Source organism: Arachis ipaensis, chromosome B10, assembly GCF_000816755.2.
Source record: "Arachis ipaensis cultivar K30076 chromosome B10, Araip1.1, whole genome shotgun sequence".
Taxonomy (NCBI): Eukaryota; Viridiplantae; Streptophyta; class Magnoliopsida; order Fabales; family Fabaceae; genus Arachis; species Arachis ipaensis.
In genome coordinates this window covers 135,008,648-135,020,369 of record NC_029794.2, presented here as the reverse complement: position 1 = coordinate 135,020,369, position 11,722 = coordinate 135,008,648, and the positions used below count along the sequence as shown (strand labels likewise).

At 33.9% G+C, this 11,722-nt stretch overlaps 3 protein-coding genes across 8 annotated transcripts in view; 1 reads left to right on the top strand and 2 right to left on the bottom strand.

Annotated features, from left to right (window-relative positions):
* Positions 2,495-7,564, top strand: LOC107622595 (exosome complex component RRP42). 4 transcript variants are annotated; one of them, XR_001616239.2, is made up of 9 exons: positions 2,495-2,951; positions 4,606-4,733; positions 4,844-4,900; positions 5,022-5,114; positions 6,295-6,373; positions 6,464-6,588; positions 6,799-6,942; positions 7,024-7,330; positions 7,375-7,564. XR_001616239.2 is itself a non-coding variant. In XM_016324552.2 (8 exons), the coding sequence occupies exons 2-8, from the start codon at positions 4,608-4,610 to the stop codon at positions 7,258-7,260; spliced, it is 861 nt and encodes a 286-aa protein (XP_016180038.1). In that variant the 5' UTR covers positions 2,495-2,951; positions 4,606-4,607; the 3' UTR covers positions 7,261-7,555. The 4 variants fall into 4 exon arrangements, 3 of the variants coding, with proteins under 3 accessions (XP_016180038.1, XP_016180039.1, XP_016180040.1); XM_016324552.2 differs by having other exon boundaries at positions 7,024-7,555; XM_016324553.2 differs by lacking the exon at positions 2,495-2,951 and adding an exon at positions 3,485-3,894 and having other exon boundaries at positions 7,024-7,555.
* Positions 8,021-9,862, bottom strand: LOC107622596 (probable transmembrane ascorbate ferrireductase 3). Its single transcript, XM_016324555.2, has 4 exons — positions 9,623-9,862; positions 9,354-9,402; positions 8,823-9,022; positions 8,021-8,357 (listed from the first exon to the last, which is right to left on the bottom strand). The coding sequence occupies exons 1-4, from the start codon at positions 9,752-9,754 to the stop codon at positions 8,079-8,081; spliced, it is 660 nt and encodes a 219-aa protein (XP_016180041.1). The 5' UTR covers positions 9,755-9,862; the 3' UTR covers positions 8,021-8,078.
* LOC107622594 (protein S-acyltransferase 11) overlaps positions 10,355-11,722 on the bottom strand; it is a gene marked incomplete in the record, with an annotated part of 3,662 nt that continues 2,294 nt past the window's right edge. For all 3 annotated transcript variants that reach the window (XM_016324548.2, XM_016324551.2, XM_016324549.2), the window contains 2 exon segments: positions 10,355-10,969; positions 11,612-11,722. In XM_016324548.2, the coding sequence (XP_016180034.1) occupies positions 10,472-10,969; positions 11,612-11,722 (609 nt within the window).

Here is an 11,722-nt window from a genome sequence, read left to right as displayed (position 1 = left end):
AATTAATTGAATTAATTGTATTACGTGTACACAAAAAATTAGCCACCGATATAAAATATATGTTACCAGTGGCGTAACTTGAAATAAAATTTTGGGGGGGCCAGATAGAAGATAATTGTCAAAATACTTTTGATATGTAACTTTTTGAACTTTTGAAGGTTGTATCTCACTTTCTTCGTAATTCATTATCGTGGAAGAACTATCTACAGGTGTTGATATTGTAAAAGTTATATGTTCTCATTTTTAAAAATATTATCCTTCCTCTTAAAAAATGCATAAATTCTTTGATTTTTCATTATTATTTTATATAAAAATTTGAATATATATCCTGTAGAATATGTAAAGAAGAAATTAGAAGGACAAATATTAAAATTTATAATATTTATTGAATTTTTTTATCAATTTATACAAATACAATAATATTAATATTTATTGAATATTCTATTATTTTTTATCATATAAAAAATTAAATTAAATAAATAGTAAAATATAAAATAATATTAAATTAAATAAATAAAAAATATCTAATTTTTTATATTTGAACTTAAAGATAGAGAGTGTTACTTATTGAACTTATTTGGTATTTTAAGTTATAGTAAAGCATTTAAGCCAATTGAACTATTTTTTATCTTTTAAAAAAGTACTACTAATTTTTTTATAAAAAATTTGGGAGAACCATGAAAAATATGTATATGGTGTATTTTTGTGTATAATTATGTTTTTATATCTTAAAAACTAAACAAAAAACACGTATTATCGTATCTTTGGCTGACAGAAAATATAAAATTAATTTCATATTAAAACTAAAAACAACAAATTCATAATGAAATGATGAAAGGTAAAAGAGGTGGGTTCAATTCTCATCAATTTCATTATACATATATAATAATTTTTAACTACATATTATGCTATAATATGTTAGGGTGTAAATTGACGGATAGGGTTAAAATTAAATCCACACTTAATCTTACCTATAATTTAAACCATTTTTCTCTCAATTTTATCTGAATAGATTAGGTTATATTCAATATGAGTAATGCTACATATCTAAATTTTTTTATAAATTAAATCTAACCAAATTAAATAATAAGACTTAGAATAATGTTAATCATAACTAATTTTTTTTATTAAACTAATTTAATTAGACTTAATTAACAAAAATATTTAAATGTATAATATTATTCATTGAATTCATTGAATATCTCTAGATAGGGTTAGATTTACCAGCTTTAGTTTCATATTTATAAATCCAGTCAAACCAAAAAAATCAATACCCAGTAATTAATTATGTTCAATTTTCCTAAAAAAACCGCTCTACTTAAAAACCAAAACTTCTAGAGAACCGATGAATCCAGATGAAACAGGATACGAATAGTTTTTAGCATAATTGAAGAAACAGATTTGACCCGGACATTCGGATGAAAATAAGGGTGTTTATGGATTGGATCCAATCCGCATATTCGTGGTGTTTATTCGAAGCCAATCCGAAAATTGCGAATATGAATTCGATCCGCAAGGCTATCGGATCGGATCTTATCCGTTCACTAATAGGATTGGATTGCGAATTTTGTGTAGGTATCCATATATCCGATCTACATATTCGTGTATCTACAAAAATAAAAAAATAAATAAATAAATATTTTTTTATATTTTATTTTAACTAATAATTATCATATATGTTGTATTATTTTAATTTATTATTTAAAAAAAATATGTTTAATATTATTTTAACAGTAAACATCTTTAAAAGAATAGAAAAAAATGAATTTTATTGATATTTTAAAAAATAAGTTTTTAAAAATAATTGTGTATTTTGCGGATATATCTGATCCGATTCACAAATATGTGGATTAGATCAGATCTAAACTTAAAAATTATGGATATTAGATCCGATGTGATCCGATAATTTTAGTGCCGATCGAATAAAAATTTTGGTTTTATCGAATCCGATCCAATCCGAGTTCACCTTTAGATGAAAAAACTGGCAATCAGGCCTCTAAGCCAGTTTGGGCTGGACATTAGACCGAACAAAAAAAATTCGCCGAGAAACCAGTTTGAGTCGGCCGGATTTTGCAAAAACCGGTGAACAGGAGGGTTTGAGAAACCCGCATCGGTTCGGATTTTTTTTAAGAGAAAGTATAGGGAGCCAATGACCTAAGCGTACAATGTGTACAATGAAGGTTTAGAAAGTATTAGAGATATGATTATTAGTGTTACATTGTCCTGTTGGGTTATGCTTTTGGGATGAGTGGTTTCAGGATATGGTATTAGAATTCCAGATCCAGAAGGTCAAGAGTTTGAACCTTGGTGAATCCAAAATTAACTTTTTATAACATGAGATGTTTATTATCCCTAGTATCTAGATGGTTATCCCTGGTATCCGGATGGTTATTCTGTATAGTATAGGTGATGTTCAATTTATTCATAAACCAAAGATTTAGCCCATTGTACACTTAGGATTTTTTTTTAAAAAACAAAACCTCCCACCCCCAAAGAACCCTAGGCTAGTTCTGAACCCACGCCACCCCCAACTCTCTCACTCTCACTTTCGAAAACGGCGACCACAGAAACAGACACAGGCACAGCGCTGGGAGCTCACCTCAGCTCACCTCGGTTCACCGCCACCGCACGCTCGCCGCCGTCGCCGAGCCTCTCCCGGGATACTCCGCAGCTGTGCTCGCGAGTCGCGTCTCGCCTCTCTCCTCCGCCTGTGCTGTGTGCTCGGCCGCTCGCGTCTCGCCGCGCCTCTGCCAGTGAGTGCTCGAGCGTTGCTTCCTGCAGCCGTGCAGCGTGTCGTCGTCGTCCGCCATCACTTCACCCAACGCCTGGTGTGCTCCACTGCTCGCGTCTGGTCTCTCTTCCTGCAGCTGTGCAGCTGTGCTTCCTCTCCTCCGTGGTTGTTGCTGCCTGAACTGCTGCTCGTCGTCCACCTTCTGCCTCTGCAACAACAGGTGATCATTTAATTTTTTTTCCAGGTTGATTCATTGATGTTATTGCTGTGAATTTTATTGTTGATTTTTTATGGTACTGATTAGAAATGAATATGGCAGTGATTGAATTGAAATGTTGAGTTGGTTTCTGAATTGGTTTATGAATATGAATATGCAGTGGTTTTGCTGATTTTGAATATGGTTTAATTGTTGCATATGTTGTTGAAATGGTTTTGCTGATTATGAATTTTGTTGATTGTTGATTGTTGCTGCTGTAATGATGCTGGTTGGTTTTTCTATTAGTTACCTAGTTGATTGAATTTTTTTATTTTATGGGATTTTAAGATGGCTTCATCAGAAACACCATCATCCCAACTCCCAAGAACAAGGATCAACTCCCGATGCAACAATTGTAACCCAAAAATAATAATAGAGGAAAAGCTGATCTTGCATGGGGCCATTGTAAACAAGTAGTTGAATTTGGAAAAACTATTCTGTTATGCATATATTGTGAGAAGCTTATTAGGGGTGGAGGAATTAATCGGCTTAAGCATCACTTGGCTGGAAAAGGAGGAAATATTGAGGCACCAGGTCAACTGGTTGAACCAGTGACCAAGTAGCCTGACCAGTTCGATCACTAGTTCGGTTCGGACAACTATGGTTCTTAGCATTTTAAGGAAGGAAACCAAAACTGAGCCAGAAGGTGGCCAGGACCCTAGCCCTTTACCTGTTCTCCTATTCTCCCTCACCGAAGCCTTGCTAGCTTACCATTGTCTCCCTTAACTCCACCGCCTCCTCCCTTGCTTCCGCCCCTCTGCTGTGAGCTTGTGCTCTGAGAGCTTGTCTTCGCCTCTCCATCTCGCCGCTGGCTTCGCCTTCTCCTCTCTCTGCTTGCGCCTCTGCTTCGGCGGCTGTGTCCTCTATCTGCTTGTGCTTCTTCTCCGCTGCCCCCTCCCTTCCGCCAGTCTGCTCCACCTCTCTGACTCTCTTTTTTTTTCCCTACTTATGGTTTAATTTTTATTGGTTATTAAATGCTAATGTTGCTGCTGCTATAAGTGAGATTTTATTATCGCTGTATTGTTGTTGGTGCTGTTGCTGCTTATTGTTAATCACATTGCTGACTAACTTGTTGAGAAAATTGCTTATCACATTGTTGATCAAATTAGATTAGCTTTTTAACTTCTTTTATCTAAGATTGTTATGCTTTCAATTTTCTTTTTAATTTTTCGGTCATGGTTCTGAGGCCCAACCAAAGTGGAAACATATTCTGGTGTGTGTATTTGAATGAGTACAAGCTAAGATCAACAATCTTTGTTGAGGGTGACCTAAATGATTGTGCCACAACATTTGCAAAAATGGTAGATGCAAAAGCTTTGGATTTGGATTTTGATAATAAAGTTTAATATTGGAAATAAAATTTAATAGTAGCTTTGTTACTTGGTACTTGAGATTAGTTACATGAGATTTCAGTGGATGATTTTGGACTTTCTTTTACATTGTATCCATACTACAACTTCTACAATACTTGTTGCAATCATTGTAGCAACTTGACGAAAACTTTACTTAAAACAGTTCAACTAGTTCTAGTTTCCTTTCATTGTGGACCTCTTACAAGTATGTTTTGACTGTTGTCTATTTTAGCCATAAAGTTACTGAAGGCATTCATATTTTGCAGCAATGGTGGGCTTATCTCTTGGAGAACAGCATTTCATCCAAGGTGGAATTGCTCAAGATCTTCGATGTGATGGTAGGAAGAGGTTGACCTATCGACCAATTTTTGTTGAAACTGGAGTCATCCCTCAGGTAATGCTTCACAGGCTGGCACTTGTTAGTGTAATATGATGATTTTGCCCAACCTAACTTTCTAAATCTTTTTGGTCAACGACTTTTATGTGTGATGAAATTCATGGCAGGCAAATGGTTCAGCAAGGGTTAGAATGGGTGCTACTGATGTCATTGCCAGTGTGAAGGTACATTAAAACATGGGTACTGATCTGTTCTTTCATGACTTCCTGCATCCTTTTGTTTTATAATATGGTAATCTTTTCCAAATCAAATCAGTTCTTTACCATGATATATTGGCAAGTGCAGGCCGAACTTGGAAAGCCTAGCTCACTGCAACCTAACAAAGGGAAAGTCTCTATACATATTGATTGCAGTTCAACTGCAGAGCCAGCCTTTGAGGTTGGTTGATATATTGATACTTACCCTTATTTTTGTTTAGTGAAGTCCTTCAAATATTCTGGTTATTTTCATATTATATAACTTTAACCCTCACTGCAAACCTACTAAGTAAATTCCTATAAGCTTCGAATAAGGTGAGACAATTGGGGTAAGCAGATAAGTATGTGACTGAAAGCTTGAGCGTGGAGCTCATCTAGGAGAATGAAATGAAACTTGGTTAGATGAAACTTTAAAATAATTCCCATCCTTCTAGGTTGGCCGTGTTAAACATATACCGGGAAGCTGGTCCAGTTGGTGTGGCAGAGTTACAAGTGGGGACAATAGGCGTTGGATTTAGGGGTTAATGACGTGACTTGGTACTTGGATTTAGGCATTGGATTTGGGAGTGTTATCTTCAGCTTTGGTGAACTTTCCGATGAATCAAAGAAAAGATATGAAGTCGTTGCTTCTTGTTGTTCACTAGATATGCTTGTTTGGAGTGAGATTGGGAAGTGTGTCCAAAATGACTACTTGGCAAATCATAGAATCATAGCCTGTAGCAGGAGTTCAATCTAATAACCTAGGAATATCTTTTCATTGGATGATTTTTTTTTTTTTTTGGGGGGGGGACGCAATCTGATGTTTCTTCAACTTAATCATCCATATTTATTTCTTTTAGCCCTTCCCCTTAACAGAAAAAAATAGGTTTAAATGGTGTATTGGATCAATAAGCTGTAGGCTGTTGGTAATCATAATGCCTGTCAACATTATTCGTTCTAGGCATGGAAGGAGGGAAAGAAAAAATGGGTACTCTAAATGATATGATAATGTATTAATATGATATCTTCTTATATGATGAGGTATGGACCGTATGGTACAACAGATAAACTATAATCACTTTTGTAATATTACCTAATCCTAATGAAATTAGGAAAAATATCATGAAATAAAGTAAATACTTAAATTAATCCTAAGTGATCATCTAAGATACATTGTATGTTTTAATATATGATGTGAGATATTGTTTCATATTCTAGACAAAATAGTGATGTTACTTGATACCTTCTTTTTTAAAGAACAGGTGGGGGTGGAAATCTTAGTCTTCTAATTATTGCTGCCTCTATATATCGTTTGCAATCTGTTAAAGTATGCTTCAATTTATAGATGTAACTTTCAATGGTTATCTTTTGCTTGTAAATAGGGTAGAGGTGGTGATGAGTTATCAGCAGAACTGTCCAATGCTCTTCAAAGCTGTCTGTTGGGTGGTAAAAGTGGAGAAGGTCATATTGTGCGTTTTACCATACAGTTGCTGTCTTGTATCATATCTGCATGCTTCAGTATATAAGCTGCTGGTGAACTTTTCTGTACAGGTGCTGGAATTGATCTCTCCTCACTCATTGTTATTGAAGGGAAAATTTGTTGGGATCTTTACATTGATGGGCTTGTTGTAAGTTCAGATGGAAATTTATTGGATACTCTAGGGGCTGCCATTAAGGTAAAATATGTATGATAAATGCTTGAAAAGATGGCAATGAGTTTTGACCATAAAATATTAGCATTTTGAGATGCAATCATTTTATGATGATATGTTGAGATCAATAATATTTACTTCATTAATCTGATTGTTAATGTAGATGTTACCAACATGGTTCTTCCTCCTTTTTCTTTTTTCTTCCTTTAGTAATAGTCGTTCCTTGTTCTTTAGGCTGCTTTGAGCAACACCGGCATTCCGAGAGTACAAGTTGCTGCCGGTGAATCAAGTGATGATCAACCGGAAGTTGACATAAGTGATGAGGAGTTTCTGCAGTTTGACACATCTGGAGTCCCTGTCATAGTTACACTAACCAAGGTATCATACATACATTTCTCTTATTTATTCTCAGATTGACCATGTTTTCTGATAATTTCATGTGATCAAACTGTTTTCAAGGTTGGGAGGCACTATATTGTGGATGCTACTTCAGAAGAGGAGTCACAAATGAGCTCTGCTATTTCCATTTCTGTTAATAGGCAAGGGCACATCTGTGGTATAACCAAACGTGGAGGCGCAGGCATGGACCCAAGCGTCATTCTTGATATGGTTTCTGTTGCTAAGCATGTAAGCGAGCAGTTAATAAACAAACTGGATTCTGAAATAGCTTCTGCTGAAGCCGAAGACCAGGAATGACCTAGAATTTAGTCATAACTGTGATGTATTTTAGACTTACAATTATTTAATGGTTGAACTAGAGTTTAATTTTTAGTATTTTGTTAACTGCTTATTAACCGGGGAGTGAAGCTGTTAGTGTTACATCAGAAATTGTTGTGTCTTTAGCTTTGAAGATTTTTAGTCCATGGTGGATGCTGGAATAGTTCATGTTAAATTATACACCACCATAAGCTAGGGTCCATGGTCATTATTTAAATTTGTTAACCTATAAAGAATTAAAATATTGGAAAAGAATCAATTAGAATTTGAACAATTTTCAAAAGCATGCTTAGTTTCATATAAGAGGGTAGCAATTGGTTCAATAGTCTTGATATGACTTGAGAGTTGAGAGCATGGAATAAAAGTGAAAAAAAAAAAGAAAACAGTTTTGGGGAAGTTTCTTAAATAAATAGGATTGTGAAACCATCTTATCCAACATTCAAATTAATCTGTCTTAGCATTGTAGTATCAAACAAAGTAATCATAGAATAAATAACTGAAAAAATAATTCAGTTTCTACTAACTTTATTAGCATTGTAGTATCAAACAAATTAGTCATTAAAAAAAGAAGAAAAAGATCAATTCAGTTTCTACTAAGATTTTAATATCGGACAAATTAATTCTTAAACAATCAATATTTTTTAGAACAAATTGGTTCTTAACAGTTTATAAGCCATTTTTTCAATCCAAAAAGTTGTCAATCAAACTTGTGCAAGGAGAAAGGAAGAACAGGAACATATTCCTAATTTATAAAGTACAGTGGTGTATCTATAAAGCACAAAACATGTGCATAAAGTTTATACAGAATTACGACGAAGAGAAACAGAAAGGTCCACAAAAACTCCAAATAAGAGAATTGCAAGACCAGTGAAGTTTATCAAATATGATTCTCTTTGGTGTGGCTGCAGATTTGACTTCGCGCGCAAGAAACCATACTTTTCCATTAAGCCTGTTTCCGCGGCACACACGGCCATGAACAACAGCGCCCTCCCACCAGCTACGTGCCATGGAACCACTCTTGTTCTTGTTCGATCCGCAGCTCTCGGAAACATGAATGTAACAAATCCAACAAGCCACTATAATATTACAACAATACACACTCAAATTTTGTTATTATTTACTAGCGGCTTAATAGGCACTCGTCCATATTTTTAGTTTTAAAAGAAACTAGTTTCAAAGTGTTTGCATAGCGACTCAACACGAATGTAAAGAATCCAACATAGTGCAATAGTGCAATAAGAAGACACACATAATTCTCATTATTATTAAATAGTCTACTATCTAAGCATAGTATAAAAAACAAAATATAAAAAAAGAAAAATTTAGGTTTAGTATTGAGATGCTTTGTGCTATAATCAAATGGTTATTGGGTTTATGTTTCAGCAAATCATATTAGTTATTTGAAAGATCATGTAAATAGCAATGAATATGTTATTTCAATATGCTAATTTAAATATATTTTTCATTATACTCAACACACTCCATATTCCTTTTCCCTAATGATACAATTTCAGATATTTCATCCAACAAGTTTTACATACCTGTAATCCAGACAAGCAAAAGGTGCCAATGCCAATCCATGAATGGAGGCTATAGACATTGGGAAATCCCATCATATTATGGAACTTGAAAGCGGCACATAAACCAACAATCCCAAGAATTATAGAGATTAAATGAAGCATCATGTGGAAAAACTTCTTGGTTTGCCTTTGGCTTGGTATTGTTTGGAATGATAATATAGCTGTTCAAAATTGAAGAGAAAAAAATTATGTTAAATTGAAGTTACAAAATGTTGCATTTGCATAGATGCTATGCTATTTAAAATAGATAAAATAAATTATATTCTAGCTAATAAGATACAAAAATGCTATTCGTATACCAAAATCAACGACTAAAATCAGCTACTAATATATTTATGTATAAATACAGGTGCGATTTAATTTATTTTTAATGTGTATTTGTATTTTAACATGTATTTTATACTGGTGGCTGATTTTGGTGTACACATAGCATAGTCGAGTAAGATATAGTTATCTAGAAAGAGAAGGGGATTGAAGTTTCATTGTAGGTACCTTCACCACCCAGGAAAATAAACCCCATGAACATCATTAAAGGGTGAACCTGCATAGCATTAGATATATGTTTATGCATCATTTTCATGTGGCTGCTATCTGACTAATGTAATAACAAAAGAAAAATAGTGTAATATCTATGCATTAGTAGTGATATAAGCAAAAATAACTACTTTCTAAACTACCGCATCAAAAGACACCATTTTTGGCATGTGACAACATTATTTAATTAGATGTTAATGAAAATCTTGTGTAAGAAACAGTTCTACGTTGAAGACTCGAAACCCGTTGTCCGAATCATAGTCGATTCCCTCGCGAAAATGCAACAACCAAACAAGCAAGAGTATGATGGCCAAGATGCCAAACAAGTGTGCCAAAGCTTGAGTACCATAGGAACTCATTTGTCACAAGATGGTGGTGGGAGATGAATGAATAGGAAGTGATTGAATGTGAAGAGAGACAAGTGAAATATTAAAGACAATAAAGATTGAAGAGGAGGGATCAGGAGAATAAACGTACTATGCATTACTTGTATTCTTGGTTTTGGAATTTTATTAAAGAAGCTTTGGAATTTAGCCAGCATCTATTCTACATAATTTTCCTTTCTTTGCTATTTTCATGTAGTTTGTTGTGATCTATTCTACATACTTTTCCTTTCTTTGCTATTTTCATGTAGTTTGTTGTGAAAGTGGTATTTATGTAGTTATTACCTTAGTTGCTTATTGTAGTTTGATAGTTAGTTGATAAAATTTAACATTGTACAAAAAGTTGTTGAGGTTGAGTGTTCAAATATCATACAACTTTGTCTTATTTATTTATTTATTGAAGTTTCCAACTATAATTTTTTTTAAGGAAAAAAAAATCATAAAAATACAAGGTAAATATCTAAATATAGTGTCTGACTATAGTGTGCAAATAGACTCAAACTCAAATAATGGGGTGATATTAAAATTTCATCTTTCCCATGTAAATTTTTGCTAGTTACAAAGTAGATAATGTTGTAATGTAATAATTCAAGACTTTTATGGAATAATTCATGTGGACCTATATATAATGAGGTGAAAGTAATAGTATACAATACAGATTGTGTTAAAGAAAATTCCAACAGCTCATTTGACTTACAGAACATGATTGTTTAGCTTTACATGTTTCTTCCTAGTAACACCAAAGATTGGCAAAAATCTAGTTAAAGAATATTGGAAACCAAAAAATCTAACAAGGTTTTGACAATCTTTCTTTTCTTCATTATCTCCTTCAGAACTCAAATGACTCAAATAAGTTTTTCCCTGGTATATATAAGAAAGCTGCTGCCATAGAAGAACACTCAATCCTATCAGCAATGAAACACTTGAAATAAACAGATAAACAAGAACTAGTCCTCTTGGGGATAGAAGAAGGGCAGATCTCAGAAAGGCAGCACTGATTTTACTCAAAATTCGCAATCCAAGATATGTGCCGGAAATCCCCTTTGAACTTTCAAGGGAGAAACTCAATGGTGGCCATACATGCAAGCCTGCATGAATGGACATGACTGCCACATAGGTTGTGCTTAACACAGCCGACATGAGGAAGGCGACAAAGCTGCGGTGATTAGCTGCACCAACACAGTTTCCAATCTGCCAAAGAAGTACAAAATCTGTTACCAGAACAATCATCAAGACAAAAGCAGTTTGAAGTACCAACAAATGTATCCACTATAAGTACTGTACAATGCCTATCAAACTAATTTTTTACTTTATTTTGAATGTAAATTTATTGAAAAAATAAAGCTTTAAATAAGGTTTTGGACCCAATAACATAACTGGTATTTGGTTTTGGTCCAATAAAATTTAAAAGTCCCTATTTTAATCCTTGTAGAAGACGTGGCAGGAATACTCATGACACGTCTTGTCACATCAGCATTTCAGTTTAACATCTCTGAAGTCGTCTTGTTTTTTTATTAACCATCTTCAACCTTTTTTACATTTGAAGGGTATTTTTAGAATATGTAAATGCCACCGTAAAGCTAAGTTAAAAATTTAAAATGTCACAACCCCTTTATATGGTAGTATACAAGATTACAAGATAAGTAAATTTCAATAATGAGGAGATTAAAAGGAAACATTACTTTGAGGCATATTATGTCATAGCATGATAATCTCTGCATTTCAACATAGAAACACCTCTAAACTATTCACACAATATTACTATCTAAATGAAAAATTCAGGAGATGATTGAACATTGGGATTGATGTTCTTAGAAGATGACACAAACTTACGAATGGGCAGTGATGATCCATGTCCAGTATACATTTTCTGCATGATCGACAGTGATGAGCTCTAGGTGACTTTGGTTTTGAGCAGTAGTGACAAAAACTATAATTTTCAAG

Bases quoted from the DNA above. Each gene is read 5' to 3' on its own strand.
- LOC107622595 (XM_016324552.2), top strand. From the start codon at position 4,608: ATGGTGGGCTTATCTCTTGGAGAACAGCATTTCATCCAAGGTGGAATT. The intron at 5,115-6,294 runs GTTGGTTGATAT...GCTTGTAAATAG, and splicing joins CTGCAGAGCCAGCCTTTGAG to GGTAGAGGTGGTGATGAGTT. The intron at 6,943-7,023 runs GTATCATACATA...ACTGTTTTCAAG, and splicing joins TCATAGTTACACTAACCAAG to GTTGGGAGGCACTATATTGT.
- LOC107622596 (XM_016324555.2), bottom strand. From the start codon at position 9,754: ATGAGTTCCTATGGTACTCAAGCTTTGGCACACTTGTTTGGCATCTTG. The intron at 9,403-9,622 runs GTAGAACTGTTT...AATGCTATGCAG, and splicing joins ACGGGTTTCGAGTCTTCAAC to GTTCACCCTTTAATGATGTT. The intron at 9,023-9,353 runs GTACCTACAATG...AATTTTGAACAG, and splicing joins TATTTTCCTGGGTGGTGAAG to CTATATTATCATTCCAAACA.